At 42.8% G+C, this 26,517-nt stretch overlaps 1 protein-coding gene across 7 annotated transcripts in view; it reads left to right on the top strand.

Moving 5' to 3' along the window:
* Positions 1–26,517, top strand: part of SH3KBP1 (SH3 domain containing kinase binding protein 1) — a 346,648-nt gene that overhangs the window by 164,651 nt on the left and 155,480 nt on the right. For all 7 annotated transcript variants that reach the window (XM_024115253.2, XM_028482479.2, XM_028482476.2 and 4 more), the window contains one exon: positions 14,179–14,282. In XM_024115253.2, the coding sequence (XP_023971021.1) occupies positions 14,179–14,282 (104 nt within the window). The remainder of the gene's footprint in view (positions 1–14,178; positions 14,283–26,517) is intronic.

Genomic DNA, 26,517 nt, shown 5'->3' with positions numbered 1-26,517 from the left:
CCTGCGAGCCACAACTACTGAAGCCCACGCGCCTGGAGCCCGTGCTCCACAACAAGAGAAGCCACTGCAGTGAGAAGCCTGTGCACCACAATGAAGAGTAGCCCCTGCTCGTCACAACTAGAGAAAACCCATGCACAGCAATGAAGACCCAACGCAGCCAAAAATAAGTAAATAATTAAATTTATTTTTTTAAAAAAGATATTTAAGTGCTGAGGCAAGCGGTGCAGGCAAAAATCAGCGTTGTTGGAGGAATCCATGTGCACTTATTTCTCTCTACTTCTCGCCCTCTGCTCTTCCTTTCTCTATTCCACGGATGAATCTACATTCATTGTCTTGCCTCCAAATTTCTAGACTGACGCCTTCTAGATTTACAGTTTCAAAATTTACACTTTTCATGACACTCAGTTCCCTCCAGGAGGAGAGTAAAGGTGCAGATCGGTGTGGAAAATGAAAAGTCTGAGTGTGAGATACCATTTTTTAAATGTACCTTTGCTACTCTCCCGCATTTCCAAGGAAAGAAGGACTTGCGTCAGTAAAGGAGAAAAACCTTGATTTGCCTTGAACAAAGAGATAACTATGTTTATCAGGAAACTGTTTGTTTAGGGGAAAAAAATTCTCTTTAAAAACCTTTCCTTACAGGTAGCCCAGTCCCTTTATCTGCCCTGCTCATTTGCCTAGAAACCCATCCTTTTCTGAATGACACTCCTCCAGAGGGTCCTTGGCAACAAAACTCTTTGTCGCCCCTAGAGGAAGCCCACAGTAACGGGTTTTGTTCTGATCACAACAAAATCGCCTGCTCTGACGTAGAGAATGGACTTGAGGACATAGGGAGGGGGAAGGGTAAGCTGGGGCGAAGTGAGAGAGTGGCATGGACATATATACACTACCAAACGTAGGGTGGATAGCTAGTGGGAAGCAGCCGCATGGCACAGGGAGATCAGCTCGGTGCTTTGTGACCACCTAGAGGGGTGGGATAGGGAGGGTGGGAGGGAGACGCAAGAGGGAAAGGATGTGGGGATATATGTCAATATATAGCTGGTTCACTTTGTTATACAGCAGAAACTAACACACCATTGTAAAGCAATTATACTCCAATAAAGACGTTAAAAAAAAATCGCCTGCTCTGTAAGGCAGCTTTTGTGCTATAGTGTTGTATAGACCTCACTGCTCTTTTCTTAAAATTTAAGTTGTACATTTTATTTTAGATTCACTCCAAGTTTTCTTTGTTAGACTTATTATAAAAATAATACATGCTCAGTGTGAAAAATTAGTAAAGGAATGTCATGGTAACAAAAGTCAAAAAGTAACTTAAAATCCCTTTCCTCATTCATATTCCCCAGAGGAGACCTGGCTCGCGGTTATCTCCTCAGAAGATCTCCACCCATGTCTATTGGGATGAACCATAAGAAATTGCAGAGATTTGACCACAGAAGTGTCAATTTCACATGGTATGACCTAATCTAAGCACATAGTGATACAGGCGTATTGGTATTTTTAAAAAATACAGATAGCATCATGCTGTTTATAGTGTATTGCAATTCGTGATGTTAGGTTGAAAAGAATCTTGGAACCCTTGGCATAGTGGTTCATTTAGAGCAGTGCCACTGTTTAATAGTACACCTGTAGATACACTGTGACCTGACTAACTAGTCCCCTAATTGAAGGACGTTTAGGATGATTCTGGTTTTTCACTCTTCTGAACAATGTAGCGCTGAGCATTATGCATATATTTTTGTACATTTCATGTAAGTTATCTGGAGCATAGCTTCCTAAAAGTGGAATTGCTCTTTTCTGGATTTTAATTTTTTGTTTTTTAAGAACTGGTCAGATGCCTCTGGTCTCAGTTGGACTTGCTGACCTTAGGGTTCTTCATCCTCCAGTGATACCACAAAGATGGGACCTCGGTGGAAGCCAGGCAAATCCTGTGCAGTTATAAACATTGGCACCAACTTCCCTCCCTTCATGGAACATTTGTGCACTGACTGCCCAGCAGGCACTGGGGACGTGCACGCAAAGAAGACAGTGCAGCTGACTAGGGCTGGGAGGAAGAGGTGTATCTGGAGCTCTGTGGGTGCACGGAAGCCCAAGTGACCTCTTTATCCTGGGGCGGCAGGGGGACCTTGTGACGCTTTCCATAACTTTACTGGTTTGAAAAAGGAGAGAAACGCAGGGCTTGGTTGGAGGGGGGACATTGAGGCGATGGCAGGTGGCAGCCTGCAAATTAGCTGTGCTGGCCTTCGTGGAAGGGAGCGATGGGCATTGAGCTCAGCTGAGCCAAGGTGCCAGATGACAGAGCAGGGCTCTTGCCAGCCACTGACCCGGGTAATAAGAGGGCACTTGGCCAGCAGCCTCCTGAACACTGTGCCACACGGCTATTCGTGGATCAGGACCTGTCAAGTTGCCCAATGTGGTTCTTCTTTTTTTTAAATGTATTTATTATTTATTTTATTTTTGGTTGCGTTGGGTCTTCGTTGCTGCATGCAGGCTTTCTCTAGTTGCGGTGAGCGGGGGCTACTCTTCGTTGCAGTGCACGGGCTTCTCATTGCGGTGGCTTCTCTTGTTGCGGAGTGTGGGTTCTAGGCGCGCGGGCTTCAGTAGTTGTGGTGCACGGGCTCTAGAGCGCAGGCTCAGTAGTTGTGGCACATGGGCTTAGCTGCTCCACAGCATGTGGGATCCTCCTGGACCAGGGCTCGAACCTGTGTCCCCTGCATTGGCAGGCGGATTTGTAACCACTGCGCCACCAGGGAAGCCCACCCAATGTGGTTCTTCTGTCATGATGTGCTGCTCCAAAGCCTGTGAAACATTGTGGCAGACAGAGTCCAAATGTCATGTTCACTGCTTTATTTTATGTGTGTGTGTGTGTGTGTGTGTGTGTGTGTGTGTATAATTCCCCCCTGCACCTTTGAGTTTCCTTGCAAACCATAATCTTGAGAGCAGGGATTAGAAGTTCTTAACTTTTTAAAAAATTGCTTGGGAACCTGTTTGCCAGTCTGGTGAAGCCTATGGACCCCTTCTCAGAATAATGTTTGTAAATGAATAAAATAAAATACCTAGGATTACAAATGAATACAGTTATACTGAAATACAGGTATCAAAATATTGCAAAAACTTAAGCAATACATATTCCTTTATTCATGCATTAAATAGCAAGATCCAGCAGTGAGTCTAGAAGTGATCATAATTTTGAAGTAGGGATGAGGGTAAATGATATTTCAAGGTAGCTGCAATGACCATGATGTAAACTGAAAATATCTCTCCACGTAATAGGGAATAAATAAAATCCACAGGTGCTGCTAATCCCAGTGTGGCTTGTTGTCTATATGCAGAGTGGAAAGAAAGACCAGGTTTCAGATAGAGGGTAGTGACAATAAAGATGTAATTTTCTTCCCATCTGTGTTGAGACCCCGTGAAATCTATCCACAAACCTCAGTTAAGAATCTCTGCTTTTAGATACAGAAGAAGGAATTGGGATGAAAACTCCCATTTGCATCCAGAAAATTTATAAAAACTTACACTTCCCCCCCCTCTTTATTCTGATAGGGATGAGAAAGGAAACTATATTAAAAATGAGTCAGAATTTAGCACACATTTTGATTACCTGCAATAAAGATCTTTCCCCTATTTCCTAAAGAGAAAGATACGTGGAATTTTCTGTCATTCTCTAAATCTCCCAGGGCCATTTTTTGGTGCTGATTTTGAGAACTGGGATACTCCAGATTTGTTTATGGTGGTAATTTTCCCCTGAGAATTCTCTAGGCCAGAGAGGTGGACCACAGATGAGGGTTTCTGGAATTTCCTAGACCTTTGTTACTGTTCTTAATATGAACTCACTCTCCCCTCATCTTGTTCTCTCTGCCTCTCCGCTTCACTGTACAAGTTAGGGGTCTGATAGGTCCATTTGTCAGCAACAAAGTTTGAGAAGGCCTTTTAAAATAGAGATGTTAGAGGGAGTATGTTGGATAGAAAGGAGAAATCTTGTTTATGCTCAACAAATCACTTATATTTAGAATTTTCCTTCAGTTTTCCCTTTGAAATTCTGTATTCTTATTTCACTTGAATGACTCTGCATGGAGCATTTAAAAGTAGATCAAACAAAACTCTATAAATAATGTTGAATTCTTTGGGGCATTTTGCCCAAATCAGCCTTGCTAAAGCAGAGAAAAGCAGTGTGCTTTATGTATCAGATTTTCTCCTCTGAACATCCAGACTCCCTCCCCCAGAGAGATGGCAGCCTGGGCTGGGGGAATCGAGCCAGGGATGCTTTGGAGAAGTGTCCCCCAGTGTGGTCTGCTGTGGGTCTGGTCATTTGGATTAAGGACTGTGCTGAAAGACCAAACCAAACCCTGGGACCAGCCTAAGGAGAGGGGAAAACCAGGAGGATGTTTAGAGACGCCACTGAGTTTGTTTTCCAGTGTGATTCCTTTATCTCACTCTATTGGGAAGGGAAGGTTGGCAAAAAGAAAATTGGTTGAACTGGTATAAATAATGAACAAGGCTGCCTTTTAGCATATTCGTTCATGTAAAGACAAGTGGAAAAAAGGGCAGGAGTCAGGTGGCAGCAAGCCCTTCTGTAAAGTAGGTCTGCCCTCATCATTCTAATCTTATACCTGAGAAAAACTGAGGCTGAGAGCTCAAGTGGGCTGCACGGTGTGGTCGCAGTGCTGGGGACCCTGGGTTATCTGTCTTTTCGGTGTTGTGAGGCCCAGGATTCTCTTTATGTGCCTTAATGCTATCGTTATGAACCACGTGTCCATGAGCTGGAAAATCAGAGTTTGTGTTTCCTTTCAGACAGCTAATTCACACCAGTTTTACGAGTCAGTTTGAGGTGGAGGCCGTTGTGTTTGGAGGAGTTCTTCATGCCCCTGGCGCCCATATTATGTGGCTTCTATGGAAATATCAGGTGACAACATTAATATGGAAAATATCCATGTGTAGGTCCTCTTAGCAGAAACTCAGCTTGTTAAATGGATGACCCTTTCTGTATTTCGCTTGCAGTAGAAACTTGATTTTTTTTTTTTTGGTCGTGTGTTAATTGGCTGACTTTAAGACTGCTTTCAGTGGCTTCTTTAAACAAGGCATTAGACTCTGAAGTTTCTAGGACTGAGGGAAGATCAGGGATTTGCGTCCCTCCCTCTGTTTCTAGATACCTGGCACCTGCGCTCACAGGTTGATGGTGAGTGGGCATTCGTGATGAGACAGCATCCTCAGAACCATCATGAGGCACACGTGGGTGTTGGTAAATGAGTTGCATTTGTTGAAAAAGGTGTGCGTGAAAGCGCTGAGAGGTGTCAGAGCTGAAGGCGTGGAGAAAAACATACACTGACACTCAGAGATATTTCAAATACAGTGGGATGCAGGCAGTGCTAGAGAAAAGCAACGGTTGTTAGAGGAACCCAGAGAAGGGGCCCCAACGGCAGAGGGTGTGTGTGTGTGTGTGCCCTTTTGTACCATCTTCTGTGCCTACACAAGTGTGTTCGTGCACACACACGCTCCTTCTCTCATTCATTTAATTGTATTAGGCCCTAACGTATCACTTGAATGTTGAATGAATCCATTTATTCATTAATAAGCATTTGTTGAATGCATACTCTTGATAGGTTCTGGATAATAGGAGTAAATAAAAGAGTCTCTGGTGGGAGTTAAGGAGGGAGGGAGGTGGTGTGTGTGTGTGTGCGAGCGTGCATGCGTTTGCAATGTGGGGATCATATACATATTATGTGATTTGGTCTTTTAACTTAATGTACGATGGGCACCTTTTACACATCAGTACACATAGAGCTGCTTGCCCGGTTTAATTGGCTGCTGAGTTTCCCATGGCCTGGATAAACCATGATTAATGGAGCCATTCCTTCGCAGTGGACATTCAGGATGTTTCCTGTGTGGGTCTCTGTGTGTGTATGCATTTGTTATTAGAAGAAATGCTGCCCTGAACATGCTTACAGATATGTTTCTTCCTACTTGAAACAAGTATTTTCTGTCTTAAAGAGGACTAAATTTAAAATCAAATATACATCATTTCTTGTTGGGATCTAGCCCTGCTCTACTGTTAAGTATAATGGACAGTGGACCATAAACTTGGAAGAAGAGAGCAGTTAAGAGTATCTCAGGCACTCTTTAGTACCACCGATGCTTCGGGCTACAGTGTTGGTGGAGAACAAGACACCTTCAGCACAGTGGCAAGACTACAGGGGCCACCATCTTCCCATCCCTGCAATAGGTCAGGGTGGCATTGGCTTTTTTTTTTAATTGGTGAAATGCACATAGCATAAAATGTACCATCTTAACCATTTTGGCATTGGCTTTTAGTGGGCACCCTGCTTAACATCAAGTTGAGGCTTTAACTCTTTTCCTCCACCCTTCTGGTCTTTCTTCAGTGCTCCTTTGGGAATTTGTGTTCACAAAATCAGGGACTCACCGACAGAATGTGGACTAGGTGCTCATTAGTTCATTCATCCATCCATTTATCAAGAATGGATCACATGTCTGCTCTAATAGACACTGAGCTAGGTAATGGGATCAAAGACAAGTAAGAAAGGATCATTGGCCTCCAGTATCACCTGATGACGATACTGTGTATCTACCTTTCCTTCCCTGCGTTTCTGATTCCTCCCACCATGTTTTTCAGACTTTCTCTTTCATTGTCCTCTGTTGGGCCCTCTGCCTGCTTCTAGGCTCCCTCCCCCAAGCTGTTCTGCATACCCCTTTGCATCAGGCACTTCTCCCTAGATATCTGTCCTCCTCACATCTTCCTGTCACTTCTCTGCTCAGAAACCTCCTCTGGGCAGGATCTCATAAAATTAAGTCCTCATCCTTCGCTTGGTATCCAAAGTCCCCCGGAAACACACTTCCGCTCTGTCTTCCTGGTATTATCTTGGGTTGGTGGAAGAAGAGGGCTGCAAACCACAACTTATTTTACTCATGGGCCTCGTACAAGGTATCCAGGCTTTCTGGGCCCATCCATCAAGATGGGGCCAGCACCCCTAACCTCATAGTGCTGGTGTGAGGACTTGAGGGGATGCACACGACATGCCTAGCATGGTTCTTGGCACCTAGCAGATACCTAGTCAATGTTCACTTCCTTCATCTCCAAGATTCAGTTGATTTTCCTTATGTGACTTTTGACTTCACCCACCTCCCTCCCTGTCCCCTGTGACTCAGAGGCCCTACTAAATGGTTTCCTCTTGGGTCTACGTTTTCCTCCTGGTGGGACTTGGGAGCACATGAGCACTGGCATAGCTCTAACCTCTTTTCAGATGAACCTTGCCTTTGAAGGAGAAGGCAAATGCATTTACCGTTTCCTGCCATGCAAAGATGTTGATGGTACACATCCCTTGGAGAATCGAGCAGGCGCATGTCCAGGGACCAAACAGTGCTCATTAATTAAATACTGTACATTTCCACTGCAACAGTCCAGCCACAGCCGAGAGAGGTCTGTAAGGAAAGACCCATGAGTCCCTTTTTTCCTGGCGCGCCATCAACCTCTGAAGTGGCCTCCTCTTCGTCTGAGTTACATTACATTGGAAACAGGGTGATGCATGGGAATTTTTCCGGGAAAGGGTATGAGGCTGGGTCCACAAAGTCAGTGATTCAGCTTTCTCTTCCCTTGCACCCAGAATGTACTGGATATCCTGAGTAAAATGGGTGATTCTCCACCTTTATTTAGTTCGCTTTGTATTGTTTTTCCATCCTGAAATAGGAAACCTGGCCCCTTGCATAAATGGATGTTTCCAACTCAAAAAACAGCTTCTTCAAGAATCCAGAATGCTGCTCAGTAACTTGGGGAGTTGCTGCACCCCTGGCAGTGTTTGCTAATTAATGATAGCAGAGACTACCATCTTTTCCATCCCCCGGCCCCAGGAACACATTTCCAGAGCTAGAGACTGCTTAGTACAACTGTCCCAAAGCCCTGTGAAATAAAAATCCCAGCACAGCAACATTCACCTGGGTTATGTATTAGGATAACATGGCCAAATAAGTATGATTTTTTTTTCCCCTTTGGGGAGAAGCCGAATATAGGGCCTGTATAGCATGATCTGGAAGAGTCCCATTTATTTTTTGACAAATGACCTGTCTAGATGTCTCTCAACCCTGGCTCTATGCTAGAATCACCTGGGGAGTTCCTAAAATTCAGATGCCCAGGCTGCACCCCAGATCGGTGACTTCAGAGAATCTAGGGGTGGGGCCCAGGCATCTGTTTTTTTTCCTTTTCCCCCTAAATATTTTATCTAGAAAAATTTCAAATGTACAGGAAAGTTGTAACAATAGTACAATGGACACCTATCTAGATTCACCCATTGTTAACATTTTGCCACATCTGCTTTCTCTCTCTCTTTCTCTTGCTGTATGTATATGTGTATACATATGTGTCTGTATGTATGTGTACACACACACACACACATTCCTTTTGTTTTTTCCTTAAACAACTTGAAAGTACATTACAGATATCAAGACACTTCATCCCTAAATACTTCAGAACAAGGACATTCTCCTATGTAACTGCAATAGAATTTTTTTTTGCAATAGAATTAACACACTCAGGAAATGTAACGTTAATATAATGCTATTATCTAGTATTAGTCCATATCCAAATTCCCCCATTTCTTCCAATAATATCCTTTATAACCTTTAAAAGAAACCCTGAATCCAGTTAAGGATTGCATTATATTTAGTTGTTAAATCTCTTTACTGTTTTAAGATCTAGAACAATCCCCTAACCTTTAAAAAATCTTATGCGATATTGATTTTAAAAAGATTTTTTTTTTTAACCAGGTCAGTTTTTGTCAACTGTCCCTCATTTTGGATTTGCATGATCTGGATTTGCTTGTTTCTTCACGGTCAGATTTCAGTTAAACATTTTGGGCGGGAGCGTTCTGTAGGTGATGTTAAGCCCTTCTCAGTGCATCACATAAGGAGGCACCTGATATTAATTTGTCCCATCATTGATGACATGAACTTTGAGGCTGTGTCTGCCAGGTTTCTCCATACTCAGGGGACCATTTCCTTTTGTAATCAATGAATAATCTGTGGGGAGATACTTTGAGACTCTCTAAATATCCTGATCCCCAACAGGATTTCACCCAGCGGTTTTAGCAACCATTGATTCTTGCCAGAAACAATTGTTGCCATGATGGTTATAAAATGGTGATTATGTGTTTCTATCATTTCTACATGCATTAGTTGACATTCTTTTGTAAAGAAGAGCTTTCCCCTCTTGGTCCATACTTACTTATCTAATCTTATCCATCCATCTAGCTAGCTCTCAGCCTAGCTACCTAGTGAATGTATCATTATGGGCTCATGAATTTTTTCTGAAATGAATAAATCCTTTAGTACATGCTGTTGTTGTCCCAGATTTGGCCAGTGGAAGCCCCACCAAGCTGAGCCTTGTGTCCTTTACAAATGATCCCTCAAGCCTTAGAGTGCTTCATTAATTTTGTCATAACCACATATTCCAGTCTCACTTTGTATTTTCTTTGCCCCAGCCCTGGAAGAGGCCATTTTTCTATGGAGACCTTGTTCCTTAGGGGCTGCTGTTAGGACGTTATGGAGAGTTTTATGAAAGCTCCCCAGATGCTTTCAGGGTACAGCCGAGATTGAGAACCACTGGTTAGTGTCCTCCAAAGGGAGACCACTTGTTCCCAACAAGGTATTCTCCTGTTCTCACGTGTAATTAGTGGCTCTGATTCGTTGTTGAGGTTTAGATTTTTGTGGGCAGTGTCACTTGCGGAGTCAGGTTTAAAATGCAGGCCCCTGGCCTTAACCTCAGAGAGTGCAGTTCCGTAGGTCTGCCTCGCAGGTCAACATTCTGACCCAGGTGGACCCCAAGCCATGTCTGGAGAAAATGCCAGAAGTAATCCTGAGAATTAGGGGCTTCCTCTGACGTTCCTCTTTGATTTTATAAATGTTTTCTCTTTTGTAAAATGACATCAGGATACTGCTGTGTTTCCTAGGCATGTGGTGAGGCTCCATTTGATTAATTTAGTGAGTTTCTTGGAAATATCAACCCTCGTAGTTATACTCTCGTTCTGTCAAGGAGGATGTGGGATGAAAAAAAAAAAAAAAAGACTGTGTGAGTGTTGAAACTTTTCAGTTTACCCAAAGGTTTTTTTTCAACCACTGCACTATTTGTTGTTATATTTTTGTGGTCATTGAACGAATTGACCTAGTAAAGTTTTCACATGTTGTAAGACCCCAGAAGGCTCTAAAATATAGATATGTGTGCTGTTTCTGAGGCTGGGTCATGGCATCCTTTGCAGTTTCTGCTATTTCATTTTTAGAGAATGTGAATATACGACATTTCCTCCCCATCCAACCAGCTTTATTTCATTAAAATATGGGCCCCAGTTGCCAGCAGCTGTAAGGAAACGCTCCTGATTTGTGGTTTGTCACTTCCTGGTTTCACAACTTAACCATGTCCCATGTTAGCCCAGCTAGTCCCTTCTGCAGTCTCAAGACTCATAGCCGAGGATTCCTCTTAAGAACAGTCAGACAGGGGAGGCAGTCTCTGGAGTTGCATCTCCTGACTTGAAATCCCTGACCCTTCTAGCACTTTCTAGCTGTAAGACCTCTGGTAAAATACTCAGTCTCTTTGTGCCTCCTCCGTCTCCTTGTCTGTAGAAGGGAGGGTCCAAGATCTACCCTCGACGTTCAATGTGAGAATTAAATGCACTAATGCATATAAAGTCCTTAGTAGTCTCTGGCACACAGTAGGTGCTCAGTAAATGTTAGCTGTTACTATTTTATTAAACAGAGCTGGTCGTGAATGGAAGGTGGTTATGAGATCTAATGAGGGAGTTGAGGGTGCCTGCCTTGTCACCTGTGTTTGCCTGTGTTCCTCTATACGAATGCATGTTCATGCATGTGTATTTTGTGGCCGTCATACAATATGGCAGTAAAGTAGAGAGACGTGTCAAGTATGCCTTATGAAGTCTGCCTCAGTCATACTTTTTTTGGTAAGCCATGTGCATGTGCCCATATACATTTGCTTGTATGTCCATAAAACTCGTGTCCGTTACTTCTTTCAATTATGTGTAAGGAGTTAAGTGGTCCTGCCTAAAAAACACACACAGTGGCAAAAAGAAAAAAGCCCGATGAAATGTATTAAAACTTGAGTTCATGTGGACGGGGCTCTGGGCGTGAGGGTGGTAGCTTAAACGAAAGGATTCTGAACCACAGCCTTGGGCAAGTCATGCATTTTTTTCCTCCAGTTTATACCAGCTATTGAAAGGAGATAACATTGTTGTCTACATACCTCTTCAAGGAAGGTCAAGACCAACTAGTAAACATCAGTGAAATACCAAGAAAGGAGAAAATGGCAAATGACATCCTTAAATTCCCTTAAATTTAAGATGGACAGAAGCCACTGAAATGCAGTGTCTCCTAACATCAAATATTCCCCCCGAACTGAGTTTTACATTGGGTGGAACTGGCAAACAAGATTGAAACAGTAATTTGCAGAAATCGAGGCCTGGAAAGCAGCAGTGCAGGAGTTTGGGAGTTATCTGTAAGGTGAAAGCCGTGGAGAAGCCCTAAGGCTGTGTTATGTGGTGTTGTGGGAAGCTGCTAAGTACAGATTGCAGAGAACTTGGGACGAGGTGTGAACTAAATTGGTTCATCCAGCATTGGAGTGAGAGCTCTGAACTCAGGCCAAGGACGTACTGCCACTTACTAGCTTGGTGACCTCGGGTAAGTCACTGAGCCCTACTTGCCTCATTTGTAAAATGTTTGCTCATTCTGGCTCTTTTCTTTTTAACTCATGTGGTTGGCAGGATAAGTTAGGATGATGGGTATCGGGGTGCTTTAGAAAAGATCACAGACTCTCCCAGTGTCGGAGGGAATAATTGTTTCTGCTTGGGGTCGTGTCAGGTGACCTTTTCCACCAGCGACCTCTGGATACCTCCCTGTCGGGCTCACTTTTCTTGGTGTTGTATGTTGGCAGTGTGCTTTATAGGTCTTTGTGCCACCAGTTGAATAACCTTAGAGGTAGTTAAGAAATACTGACTAGCCTGGCAGAGAGAGATTAGTAAGTGTGCTGTTCTTTCTGATTCCAGACAGGGCGTTATAGAATTCTGATGGAAAGATTTGGTTCGAGAGAAATATTTTTCTGTTCTAGGTCCTGACTCTCCTGGGTTAGTCTTTTCTCGAAGAATATGTTGCCTCTCCTTCACCCTTTGTGTAGTGTTGGGTTAGATGCTACTTTTTACAGAGGGTTCTGTGAAGATACGAACTTACATTTAATTAAGTTTTATGAATTCAGCTAACAGTAGGTCTTTAGATGTTATTTTTAAGTCACTTTGGTCAGGACTTTGGTGACCTCTGGTTATGAGTGTCGAGTTTCAGACATTTGTCATGTTTACTTGTTTCGTATTCAGATTGTATCTGCAGAGTTTGTTTTGAACGTAACATATAACAAATAAAGCTCTTAAAGATTTATACAGCTTCATCTTAAGAGGTGTATACGAGGGCAGGGGAGTCACAGGGAGTAGGAGACAGGTGCCGAGATCACCTCGTCATCTAGACTTTCTTGGCTAGAATGAGAAATCTGTATCCTTTATGACAGAGGGCTTGATTTGCCTTCCTTTGTGTTGGAAGCCAGGGAATAGCGGTGGAGTTCTTCGCCCTGGAGACCGTTCTTCCTGACTTCCCGCCTGGGAAGAGCCATTTGGGGTGAGCCCTCTGTTCCTGGGAGAGCCTTGGGCTGCCCTGCTCTGCCCGCTGACAGTGCAGTTAGCACCTGGGAACTGGCCTGAGAGCTCTGCATTTGTTCTCATCGAGACCAGCCGGCTCGTGATTTCACACAAAGGGGTAGAGTGTATTCACGTCATCGCCAAAGATGTGATTAGACGAGATATTGATTCTGAACTTCTGCCCTCTTCCCTCTGTTCAACGCTTTTCTTCCTTAGTGAGGTTCAGGCAGAAAAAAAAATGGAACAGAGAGAACTAGGCCACTGGCTTTTGATAAATATTGATCAGTGAGCACGTCAGATGTAGCAAAGGCCTGCCCCTTTGTATGATGTCACCCTGCATGGGGGTCTCAGTGTGGCCTGTGATCACTCCTGCGGGGACTTGCTTTCTCAGGGAAAGGTTAGGAAAGGAAAAGAATCCCTGTAGGCAGTATCCAAAAATAATGTAAGCATTTCTAAATGTGTTTCCTTGAAGTCATTGATCCCTTTGGTTTTCAAGGCCATGCGGTGGCAGGAAGGGATGAGGTGAAGTGGTCAGCCTTGAGTGACAAACTTCTGAGCAATGCTGGTCTCGGTTCCTCTCTCTTATTCACCTCTTCCCAGCTTGGGCCTCCACTGCCGTCTTTCTGTCTCCGTCCCGCCGCTTCCCTGAGCCCCGTCACACGCACGCCGCATGCGTGTTCTTTCCCCCCACAGCGCATGTCTGTGGCGTGGACAGTTGCATCTGTACTTGAACCGCTCTAAGCCAGGACCTCCCTGTTGGGCCACACTGGGTGAGTGAGATGCTATGACCTTGAGGGTCCTTCATTCAAGTGAAGTGTGGCCCTGGTTTTTATCTTGATGTGCCTGGGTTGGTTCTGTGTAAGCAGCCAGCGATCCTGCTAATGGATCCCCTGGGACAGAGGGAAGAGGACAAAAGTGGATTTGCTGAACTCCTGTGGGGCGTTTGAAATGGTACCAAGAGGAGGCTGAAATGTAAATCAGCCCTTGCTTATCAGCCTGAGTTCCAGCATGTTAAAAGGGTGATGATTAGTAAGAAAAAGGCCAGGATACTTTATCTTTTCCTTTGCACATTTGGGAAAAATTTCCTCTGCCCTGCTAGCATTAGAAGCAGACCATTCTTTTTCCTCTACCATATCACATCAACTTTCATTAAAAGTCACCAGCAGCAAATACAAAGCCCTATCCATGGAAAATCGTTTAAGGCAACACTGTGCTCCAGCGCTTCAGGGGTGGGGTTTTGCCTTCTGCACCAACGGATCGGTTTCTCATATCCATGCCTTTCTGACCCAGCAGCTTTTAAAAGACCAACAAGCATTGCTCTGCTTTCTCCTGCCTCTCTCTCAGAGACCAGAGCTGCCATGCCTCTAGCCATGTACCAGAGAGCATATTTGAAACAAGTCAGCTTAATTTGCCTGCATGCCTAGGACGCCCCTCTTCAAAATCTAATTTTGAGACAAGAGCTGTGTCTGAATATTTTGCTTTTCCCATGCAGGCGAGCGACGGAGGCGCCGGTGCCAGGTGGCGTTCAGCTACCTGCCCCAGAACGATGATGAGCTTGAGCTGAAAGTTGGCGACATCATAGAGGTGGTAGGAGAGGTACGTGTGCCAGGCGGGTGGGCGCGGTGGCCTCGCACGGGCTGTCAGAACCCACCCCTGGCTGGTTGGCCTTGCTGTGGGGGGCGTTAGAACTCAAGAGACCTTGGACATCACCTGGTTGAGCCTCTTCCAGAGGAAATTCCTCCAGAGAGGCCTGCCACCCAGCAGGGAAGGAAAAAGAAGTGGCATTTATTGAAGACCTAGTATGTGACAGGAGTGACATGGTTCTTTACGCATGGGCCCATTGACTCATCGTAACCACTTTATTTTGTAGAAGAAGAAAGAGGCTCAAGAGACCCTAAAAGAGGCAGGGCTGAGGGTTGAAGCCAGGTCCACCTGGCTAGAGACCCTTGTTCTTTCCACTACACTACATAACCTTGTTCCTGTGTGGTCCTGGCTGCTCGGAGCCAGCCCTGCTGGTGGAGTGTCCCACCAGACACTGGCACAGGCTTTTCAGGCTCCACTCCCTCAGGCCTGGGGGATCCTGGGCTTTGAACTTAGCATCTGATCATTCATTCTGATTCAACACATGTATCTGTATATAGAAATACAGTTTTCCAATTGCTTTGGTTTCCTGAATACCATTCAACCTTACAGAAACCCACGATTTCCCCGCCCCCTCCCCCCCGAAAAAGGAAGCCAGAAGTCAAGGAGGAGGTTAAGGGTTAAGTGAACTATGACGTGGGTAGAAGTGGCAGGGCTGTTGCTCGCAGCCAGATTTCTTGACTCTCATATAAACATGAAGTGAGCATGCATCAAAGCTTTATTTAACTCACTAATGAGGGCAACTGCAAGATGGTAAGGCTGGCTCAAAGAGAACGGTGAAAGAACAAAGTATTTATAATGACTGAAAGAGAAAAAAACTTGATTAAGATTGCACAACTACATAGCGTCCTGCAGGGCAGTGAAACTGTAACCTCTGAGGTTATCTTTTCTAGTGCATGAATCTCTTGCATCTCTGCTGGTCAAAGTTTATTTTCATGGTTATCTGACAAGACTCATTTGTTTTGCTTTTGGTTTTCTACCGGTTAACATCTACACTAACAGAGTTGTAAACTATCTCAGAAATAGTAAATAGTGTGCCAAGCAAAGATACCTGTCCCTAGAGAATCAATTAATGGGGTTCCCAGTGTGATACTGGGAGGACATGCAGTAACCCCTTTTGCCTATTTCCCAGCTTTGGATAATTTGTATTAGTATGTCATTCATTCATCATTTTTTTATTCCTGGTGCCAAGCAGGGCACATAGGAGACATTTGTTGAAAGCTGAATGAGTTAAAAATGAATGCACAGCAGAGTAGAACATTTGTGCCAATGGTAGAAGGGCACAGTTCTTAAGACTGACACCATGGAAGAAATTCCAGAGGAAAAAATAAACAGTTGTGACTAAAAATAAAAGAGAGTTAAAATTTTGGTATGATTTGAAGAAAGTTTAGCTAAACAAAGAGGACAACAAACAGGAAAAAAATTTGCAATAAATTAAGATGAAAAGTTATTATATATGTAACATATGAAAATATTTTAGAAAGCTACTATAATAATGATATAGATAGACCTGCTATAAACACGCATCCCACAAGGGGAAATAAAAATCTTAACCATGAGAAAATGTTCTGCCCTGCTATTAATTAATCAAATTAAGACAATAATGGGTACCTCCTTTTGAAAATCCTAAAACAGATTTAGTGGTAAGACTTGGCAATGCTTAGGAGAACTGGTGATTTTGTATATCTTTATGATCCTTCATGAAGCTACTTAACAAGCACATCAATAGCTATAAAAATCTGAATTAATATCCTTTGACTCAGTAATCTTACTCCTAGGAATTTATCCATGGAAATGGTCAACAGAAAAAAAAAATATGTGAAACATGTTAATTGCAGCAATGCTTGTGATAATGAAAAGTCATCAAGAAAGGGAATAGTTGTGTGAATTAAGTTATATTATCCAGCTAGAAGATCGTGAAGCCATTAAGATGGTAAACGCAGAGGCCTTTAAATCTGTATTTATTACCATACTGTGCGTTGTAATTATGTTATATTCCACTAACCTGAGGGCTTTTCAACAGTAGGGATCTGGGTTTTATCTATCTTTGTATTCATAGTACCTGGAATAGTGCCTGAAACCTAACATATACTTTAATAAATGCTTATTGAATAAGTAAATGAATAAATGGAAGTATGAAAAGGTTTTTTTCAAAATAAATGAATATATCAGCCACAGATTTGCATACAGTAGGATACAGTCATCTAAAATCTATCTTTGTGCATGTGATCAAAAATGGAAAGGGACCCAGAATTGAAAATGGTTCTGTCATAGAAGATGATTTTTCCTTTAATGTTGTAATAATATTTTAAGAAATACAAATTAAGGTAATGAAAATTATTAATAAATTTCTGGGAAATAGTGCCCATTCTCAACTGCCTGTTGGCTCCAGGGAAACCGAACGAGGGTCGCTAAAGGAGAGGAATGATTGCAGGGTTGTTATTCTCCTTGCCTGGAAGAAGAGCTTCACCACCATCTACGGTCCCCGCCTCCTTTCCATCCCTGCCAGTTCTGTGCTAGGCTTCATTCTCAGCTTGCTTCAAGCAGGAAAAAGGAAAATTAACTGTGTAGCCTATGCTATTTGTGTAAAACACAACATAAAGGTTTACCTTTTAATCCATATGTTTAAAATTATATCATCAAAAATTAATTTCCCTATTGTTGAAATCTACTTGTCATATTGCAGATCCTGGGCCATTGTCACTGTATAATATAAAATCTGTCCTTTTCTCTTATAATGGGTGTTACATAAATGCCATTGAGTAGCTACTGTCTAATTCCACTGAAGACTAAAAACAAAATAAACAAAAATCCCAAATAAACAAAAACCCTTAAATCACAGGAGCAGGTTGAGATAAGACCATAGTAATAGCTTTGCAATACTATAGAATCAATCTATTGGTCAATAAAAATATAACATATTGTATTGTATAGGTGTGTATATATATTTTTATTGATTGATTAATAGATTAATTCTACAGTATTCCAAAGCTATACACACACAAATGCCCATACTCCCTCCCACCCCAAGAGACAATTCCTAGGAAGATTTTGAATGTATGGACCAGTTTTTTAGAACAGTTGAATGAAGTAGAGAATCCTAAAAAATGATATACATATATCTTAACACGTAATCTTAGCTTAAAATATAAAAACGTATATTTGTCTGCCATTTGTCAACACAGCCTCGTAGGGCCTGGGCATTTCCCTTAACTATGGGCTTGCTGGTTTGAGTTCTATCCTCTCTGCATCCATGATGCATCCTCTGCTATTCCCGCTGGTTTCTTTAACGTGGATTGAGGACAACAAAAGTGAAACAATCAGGGTTAATAATTCTTCTAAAATTCTACACTCCCTCACCCCTAATCTCTTTTAGTTGTCTTTTTCTACACCTATTTTGGCACCTTTTTTTTTAAACCTTCAAATTATTATCCTATTCCTTCTCACCACTAGCTTTTTCTCTTCAAACCTACATATTTTGTACTCTTTAACCAAATCATGTGCTAGCAGGAAGAGCAGTGGACGGAAACAGGTTTGGGTGGACACGGCCCTGACCCTTGGTGGGGTGAACAGCCCTTCTGGCAGAGGTTAGCAGCTCAGCTTGGATGGGTCTCTGCGGCGTGGCTAGAGGAGAAATGGAGAGTGTGGGGCGGTCCAGGGATGAGCGCTCAGGAAGCGCTCACCACACTTCTGCCTCCTGGCTGGTCTGCAGGGAGAAAAAAAAAGTCACTGTGCACTTAATGAGACTGGGCTGCCAATCCAAAAGGAAAGCTAACAGGCTAAATCCCCGATAGGCATTTTTAAGGAAATCATTTTAAATACACACTTGTGACATTTTTGTCCAGCGTGGGGAGGATTGATCAATGCAGGTGAAGTTCTAATGATAAGAACAGAGATGGCGCATGGATAGGGTTACCAGGAGAAGTGGCATTTGAGGGCCGCTGAAATTCTGAAACTGGCTTGCTGGCCTATTTTGGGGATTTGGTTTTTGTTTTAAAGTGCTTTGAAACCTCTTTGTTTTCCTATCTATGTTATCTAGAGCCTGGGAAAGGCACTGCATTTCCTCTTGTGCTAGATGAGCTTGCTCTCATCCAGTCTCTCCTCATGGTGGCCCAAGGGGTGTTCAGAGATGCTGGCTGTTATTTGTTCTTTGTGGTTAGTTTTTGAGGTATTTCCCAGTGGTCCCCAGTCAGGCTGGCTAGAGACTGAAGGCTTCAGTTTCTGACTTAGAGCTTAACTTGGACTTGTCGTTTGCAAAGAAAGGTCACTTGCATTTCCTAGAAACTTAGGCATCTTACTTCTTGTGCCATGGAGAGAGATGTGGTTCTCTCAGCAGGAGTTAAAGAGGCCCTTGAAATTCTTCAAAACTTTAACTCAATCAGACAACCTCTGTGGGTGTGGATGGGCAATTTATCCTCATTTCATTTTTGGTGTAAGAACTCTGAGGACTCCATGTGCAAAAGGAGGCCTTTTTGTTTTGTGCTTGGCCACGGGAAGTCAGGTTCCTTTAAAAGCTGGTTAATTAATAGGTGATCAAAGCTTACCTAAATTCTTACCCATTAAGGCACCCTTTGCTTTAGAAGGGTTTGTATCCCTTTTCAAAAAAAGATAACATTAATGTAAGATTTTTTAAATTGTAATTTGATAATCTAAAGAGCCCAGGCTGCTCTACAATTATTTTTCCAAATAACTTTGGGGTGTACATCTCTGATTTCCTAATGCACAGAGATGGTAGAACGTTCATATTAAGGAGGGGGAAGCCACGTTTAGAAGCAACGATGATTAGATTAGAATCATTGGCATACAAAACAGGCGACAACCACATAAAAGTTAACACCTTTGCAAGTTTAAATGTATTTATAATAGATTGGCATAGCTATGGGAATTATCAAATATTTGAGTGCTTACTTGGTGAGAGAAACTGTGTTTACAGAGATCCAAAGATTTATTGAACAGAACTCTGCTTTGAAACATGCTTGGTATAGTCGGGGAGGGTAAGATATACTCAACTAAGAAGGTGACTAATAACCTGAGCTACTGTTAGAGTGGCAAATAATGGTGTTGACAAATGAGAGAGGAATTTGAAAACAGAGGTACTCAGTGAGAAGGAAGAAGGTGCTTCCTAGAATAGGGGACATTTCAACTGGACGTGTGGAAGGTGAGGAGTATTTGGATTCATTCAGCAAGCACAGTTGTATTGTGTAAGGCGCTGGGCTAGTCTCGAGGAAGGAGGGCAGGACGTTAGTACAGCTTTGCTCTGAGGTTGGGGATGACCTGTGAAGCTTTGGGAGCAGGTGTGGAGTACAGGAAGCAGGAGCTGGCAGATGCAATCAAATGGGGTGGAGGGGAAAATGACACTGCTGCCCACACTGAACTTTTTCGTTTTTTAACATCTTTACTGGAGTATAATTGCTTTGCAATGTTGTGTTAGTTTCTGCTGTATCACAAAGTGAATCAGCTATACGTATACATATATCCCCATATCCCCTCCCTCTTGTGTCTCCATCCCACCCTCCCTATCCCACCCCTCTAGGTGGTCACAAAGCACCGAGCTGATCTCCCTGTGCTATGCGGCAGCTTCCCACTAGCTACCTATTTTACATTCGGTCATGTATATATGTTAATGCTACTCTCTCACTTCGTCCCAGTTTCCCCTTCCCCCTCCCCGTGTCCTCAGGTCCATTCTCTACGTCTGCACACTGAACTTTTAAAGGAACACTCCCTTCAAAGTTTCCTTACGTGTGGCTGTTCTAAGGTGAATGCGTCCCCATAGACAATTCACTCACCTGGGAATAGTTACAGGATAAAGCTTCAGGATCTTGATTCATCAGAAAGGTTATCTTTCTGGCTTGACTTATTATTTGCTCATATTTTCAAGCTGGAATGATAGTAAGGATAGCCTAGAGTCATTTAGGAATCTGGGGACCTGTAGACTAGCCCCTAGCTGTATTGAAGGACAGGACTTTCAAGCATTGCTGAAGAATGTCTGTAAGAGCCCTACCAGAAACCCTTGCCACTGTCAGGAAAATCATGGATGTTGCTCTGTCTCATTGGACAGAGTTTGCTTAAGTCTTAAATAGAAATCATATATATATTTTCTTAAGTCATTTCCCTCTGGATGACCCTACAGATTTTTCTTTTGAGGGACCCCCTCATGTGGAATAGGCTTATTCTCAAAAGAATAAGGGGAGGGGATAAAAAGCAACTTCCTATGTGTATGGAATGTTCTGGCCCTGCCTGGAAGAGGTAATTAGACAATGAAGGACGTAGGAATTGGGGGAAAATATTGGCTCAGGCATTTAGAACCAAGATAACACTTGTTTATAGTTGGCATGACTAGCTTTCCATGTCCCCAGATCAACAGGGATGGTTGTTTAAAGCAATAAAAATAGAAAATAATGTCGGTATTTATGACTTCAGGAAAGTGGTTCCCTCAAAAATATTTTTTCCCACTAATTCCACAAATAGAAAAGGATGTTTTCTAAAAACAATTTGTATTTTTTTCAGCAATATTCAAAAGGTAAAAAAACTATGTCTTAACACATTTACATGAAGTTCTAAAAAAGGCAAAAGCAGTCATAGGTGATAGAAATCAGATTAGCGGTTGCTTGGAGGTAGATTGACTGGGGAGGAACACAAGGAAATTTTCTGGAATGATGGAAAGGCTCTGTATGCTGGTAGAACTGTGAGTTACACGAGTGTATGCATTTGTCAAAACTGTTCGACTTGTACCATTAAGACCCGTACCTTTAAATGAATTATATCTCAATTTTAAAAACTTTAAAAATCTATCTTGATATTTTTCTGGTTTAAAAAATTTTCCAAAATGCTGTCCCCTACCTCTCACGGGTAGGAAAAAGGACTGGTATTGAAATTCTCATTTAACTATTTCTGAATACATTTTTGAAATTGAGAGATAATTAACATATAACATTGTATTCCTTTTAGGTGTACAACAAAATGATTTGATATATGTATACATTGCAAAATGATCACTACAGTGAGTTTAGTTAACATCCATTACCACACATAGTTACAGTTTTTTTTCTTGTGATGAAAACGTTTAAGATCTACTCTCCTAGCAACTTTCAAATATGCAGTGTAGTATTGGTAATTATTTACATTACATCCTCTGGATTTATTTATCTTATAACTGGAAATTTGATTTGACCCCCTTCACCCATTTTGCTCACTTGCCCCACCCCCTGCTTCTGCCAGCCACCAATCTGTTCCCTATATCTGTGAGTCTGTGTCTTATGTGTTCGTTTTTGGTTTTTTTAAGATTCCACATATAAGTGAGATCATACAGTATTTGTCTTTCTCTCTCTGACTTATTTCACTTAGCATAATGCCTTCAAGGAACTAGAAAAAGCATAAACTAAGCCCAAAGTTAGCAGAAGGAAGGAAATAACAAAGATCAGCAGAAATAAGTGAAATAGAGACTAAGACAATAGAAAAGATCAGTGAAACCAAGAGCTGTGTTTTTGGAAAGATAAATAAAACAGACAACTCTTTAGCTAGACTTACTTAGAAAAAAAGAGAGAGAGAACCCAAGTAAATAAATCAGAAATGAAAGAGGAGAGGTTACAACTGATACCACAGAAATATAGATGATCATAAGGGACTATTATGAACAATTAATTATATGCCAACAAATTGGCCAACCTAGAATAAATGGATACATTCCCAGAAATGTATAACCTACCAAGTATGAATAAATTTTGAGGAAAATTTTAGTAATGTTGAGGTGTGGGCCTTTCCTTAGAGCTTGATTTGTCCATTGTTCTTTTTGGAAAGAATGGTAAAACAGCTCTTGAAACAATGAAGCTGACTCCATTTGCCTGTGTGCCTCTCCCTCCCCCATGTTCCCTCCTCCCTCACACCCGCCTCTCCAGTGTGCTTCTGACTGAGGCTTGGGTAACAAAGGGCAATTGGATGTAAAAAGCTATAGCAACCCTTAAACGGATTTTTCTGTCTTGCTGCTTGTACCCTGAAGTAGACTTTAGACTTGATGAATCTTGTTCCTCTTCTTGGTACAGTTGACAGGTAAAACTTCAACAGTGATAGGTAGGAACTACAGGCATATCTCAGAGATGTTGCGGGTTGGGTTCTAGACCACTGAAATAAAGCAAATATTGCAATAAAGTGAGTCACGCAAAGTTTTTGGTCTCCTAGTGCGTATAAAAGCTATATTTACACTATCCTGTAGTCTATTAAGTGTGCAATAGCATTATGTCTAAAATAATGTACATATCTTCATTAAAAAGTACTTAATTGCTAAAAAATGCTCACTGTCATCTGAGCTTTCAAGTCATTGTAGTAACATCAAAGATCATTGATCACAGATCAACAAATATAATAATAATGAAAAAGTTTGAAATATTTGAGAATTACCAAAATGTCACACAGAGACACGAAGTGAGCAAATGCTGTTGGGAAAGTGGCGTCGATAGACTTGCTCGATGCAGGGTTGCCCCACACCTTCCATTTGTTAAAAAAAAAAAAAAAAAAAAAGCAACATCTGTGAGGCACTGTGAAGCAAAGTGCAATAAAATAGGTGTGCCTGTGTTCTGGGTAGTTAGGTACCCCAGACAGCAAGGTCATCTTTGTATTCAAAGGGCAATTGGATGTAATTGCCTGTATTCACAGGCATCCTGTTCAGTGCCTTACAGATGTAGATAATGTTTGTAAGATTGGGTGGAGGTGGAGATGTTGAAATTCACCCAGCCTCTTCCCCAACTTGCAACAGGGCTAAGAACTAGAAACTACTTCCTTGGGCCCTGAACCACTTAGAGGCTGGTGATTGTGAAGGCTTAAGAATTGCAGGGCACACACACAAACTGTTTAAGTGGTTTTACTGCCTCTTTCTTTCTCAAACACTACCATGTAAAGCTGCCCTGCTCCCAGCTCTGGGCTGAAGGTGGGGTTCCCTCCTGGAACACAGCCATGGGCTCCAGAGCTGGCTGGGTTGCTCTCCGAGGAACACAGCGGTTTGTTCTCAACCTAGAGCCAAGGCCTGCAGAAGCCTGTTGATGAGTATGTGTTGGTGGGGAGAAGGTAGGTGTCTGTCCCCTTTTAATGCTTTCCTTGAGAAAGAAATCATAAGCCCTTGGTAACATCCATAATCCTCACTTTATTACAAAGGGATGCATTTCTCTCTTTAAATATAGAAACATAAACATAAGCAACTTGATTTCTAAGCAGGTGGTGTGCAGACTCTGTATGTTCCACTCTTGTTGTAGAAGCTTTCCAAGGATGGGGTCTTTATCTGTTTTGTTCACCAGTGAATCTGTCCCAAAGTCCTAGGGCAGTGCAGAATAGGTGCTCATTAAATATTGGTGGAATCGGGCGGGTCACACAGACCTGAGTGTGGTGTTACCTAATTAAGAACAGTGTGCAATATAGTCAGGGTCTGCTGGTCCCTTTTGCTCCTCACAGGAAGGAAAATTCCTTTTGTGGGGGAATCAGGGCTTCATAGGCCCCCATGGAGGATTTCCCCCAGTTGATTTCCCTGCCATGCATTCATTCATCCATCCATCCATTCATGAGTGAATGTAATCACTATGGGCTTCAGTGTCATCACCTTTATGCAGGAAGTTGAACTAGAATTTCGCTGAAGAGGGATAGTGTGGGGCTGGGGATCATTTGTCTCATATCACCGGCCTGAATCTTGCAGCCAGAGCAGCAGTCTTTAGGAAGAAATAGCACCGAACAGCTCTCTCTGCTACTGGGGACAGACGCCCGCCCGCTCCGTGGTGCCTGTAATGGGAAGTGTACCCCCCAGGCGATGAGCAGTGGTTTGATTGTCTGCTCCTCTGCGCACCGTGAGGCTAATGATAGACGTCTGCCGGTTCCCTGTTGGCCATTCCTCTCAGACTGTGCTGTGACAGGGATGCAGGCATGTGGGGACATGGTGAGGTGAAGACACCCCTGTTTTCCCAGGAGGCAGCCTGCCGATCCCACACATCAGGAGCACTTCCTTCAGGGATCTCGGGCTGGAGCCACTTATTACTGGGAACAGGAGCGTTTTAGATACTGTCAAACTGAATCAAATGGAATTGGCCCAGCTGCCCTGCGCTGTCGGGGATTACGCCAGGGATTGCTCATTTATGGTCCATGCCCTTGGTCTTTCCCTCCTGCCTTGTGATTTCTGGGAGAAAGGAGGTCATTTTATGGTTCCTTATTCAGGACAAGCACAAAGGACCCCATGCTACAAATCCTGTGACTATTTATATTCAGGCTTATGGTGAATCTTCCTAACCATTCTAATCCTATAAAAAGCTCCTTGAAAGGATAATACATAACGGTTGAGTTGACATAGACACATGGAATGATTTCAACGGAAACGTTGTGAAATGCCGTGATTCGGTATTGAATAAGGATAGTCATGCGTGGGTGCCATTGTCTGGATTCTTTCCCGAAGATTCTGTGATCACACAGATATAATGGCCACACTGTGAGTGCTGTGAGTCTGTGTCCCATGAGCTCCCTAAATCGTGCTCTAAAATGCCATTCTGGTTGTCTCCATTCTGAGGCTGTGTCAGCACCTCTTGAATATCTCTCTCACACACCCTCCCCTACTTATATCTGGCATTTCTGCTCTTCAAGGCCAACCTTAACTTTGATTCCTTTTTTTCTCCAAGCCTTCCTTTAGCATCCCAGATCTCGGTGAGCTCAACTTTGTGTAACACATTTGGTTTGTGCTAAGTCATGGTGTTTTCTTTTCTATTTACCTTACATTGCTAGGTTTTGGTCATGCCCACCCTCCACCGTCTTTAAACCATGTGTCCTTTCTACCTTGGTAGATTGTCAACTTCTTGAGGGGAAAAAAAAAGGATATGTCCTGTACAGTCCTATGTCCCTAGCCCCTAGTGTAGAATCATAATACATCTATTTCTAACACTGATCAAGTGTACTAATTACTAATCTGTACTAATTGTACAGATTAATAGTACAGATAGGAAAGCCAGGGTTCAGTTAGTAGGACATTCGAAGAGTCACAAGATAGGATTTGAACTGGGCTTTTGACTCTAATTTTTGACGCTAATTTTCTCTTTGTTTTTTGTTTTAATTATTTAAGCTTTTAAATTGTGTTCATTGATTTGAAGAAGTAATACATGTACGTGGCCAAAAAAAATTCCAAAAAGTTTCTAGGTTTCTTTCTATTATACTACTGGTAACTAAGTGCTTCCTTGTTCTCAAAATGCCCTGTTATTTTCCTCCGAGAAGCCAGTTCACTATTCTGACTTCCGCTATTCTGTTAGTGGCTCCATCACAAAATTTGGGGATGACTTCTTTTTTTTACACTTCCCTCGTCTCAGCTAATTGGTTGCTGAAGACCAGCTTATCCCTCACAGATTCTCAAATCCGCACCTGCCTTGTTCGTTCTCACCCCTCCCCAGATCCAGCCTTCAACTCCCCCACCCAGATGACTGCAGTCTGGCTGCCCTCCCTACCTCCCTTCATCCCATATCAGCTCATCTCAGGGTAATCTAGAACCTTCAAGAAAGCTGCAGGGAGTCCTTCTACCTTCTGATTGAGTTTTTATTCCACAGATTCTTAACTTTTTGTTAGGCTATCAAGTTAGGTTTGGTAGTCTGGGAAAGCCATTCTCAGTTTTTAAATGATGGTTTTATATGCATAAAATAAAACACATAAGGTTACAAAAGGAACCATTTATATTAAAGTAACTATCAAGCTATTTTAAAAGCAAATTTTGGTATACTAATCTATGTGTACTTCTGTATTATAAATAATAAATAATTCCTTATTAATACATTAAATAACAAGGTCTCCCAGCAGGTGTGATAACTACCACCACTTCAAAGTAGCAATGAGGGGCTTCCCTGGTGGCCCAGTGTTTGAGAATCCGCCTGCCGATGCAGGGGATACAGGTTCGTGCCCCGGTCCGGGAAGATCCCACATGCCGCGGAGCGGCCGGGCCCGTGAGCCATGGCAATGAGGGGCTTCCCTGGTGGCCCAGTGTTTGAGAATCCGCCTGCCGATGCAGGGGATACAGGTTCGTGCCCCGGTCCGGGAAGATCCCGCATGCCGCGGAGCGGCCGGGCCCGTGAGCCATGGCCGCTGAGCCTGCACGTCCGGAGCCTGTGCTCTGCAACGGGAGAGGCCACAACAGTGAGAGGCCCGCATACCCCGCCCCGCCCCCGCCAAAAAAAAAGTAGCAATGAGT

The sequence above is a fragment of the Physeter macrocephalus genome, chromosome 21, assembly GCF_002837175.3.
Source record: "Physeter macrocephalus isolate SW-GA chromosome 21, ASM283717v5, whole genome shotgun sequence".
NCBI lineage: Eukaryota > Metazoa > Chordata > Mammalia > Artiodactyla > Physeteridae > Physeter > Physeter macrocephalus.
Note: the sequence above shows the minus strand (reverse complement) of the source record. Positions and strands in the feature narration are given on the sequence as shown.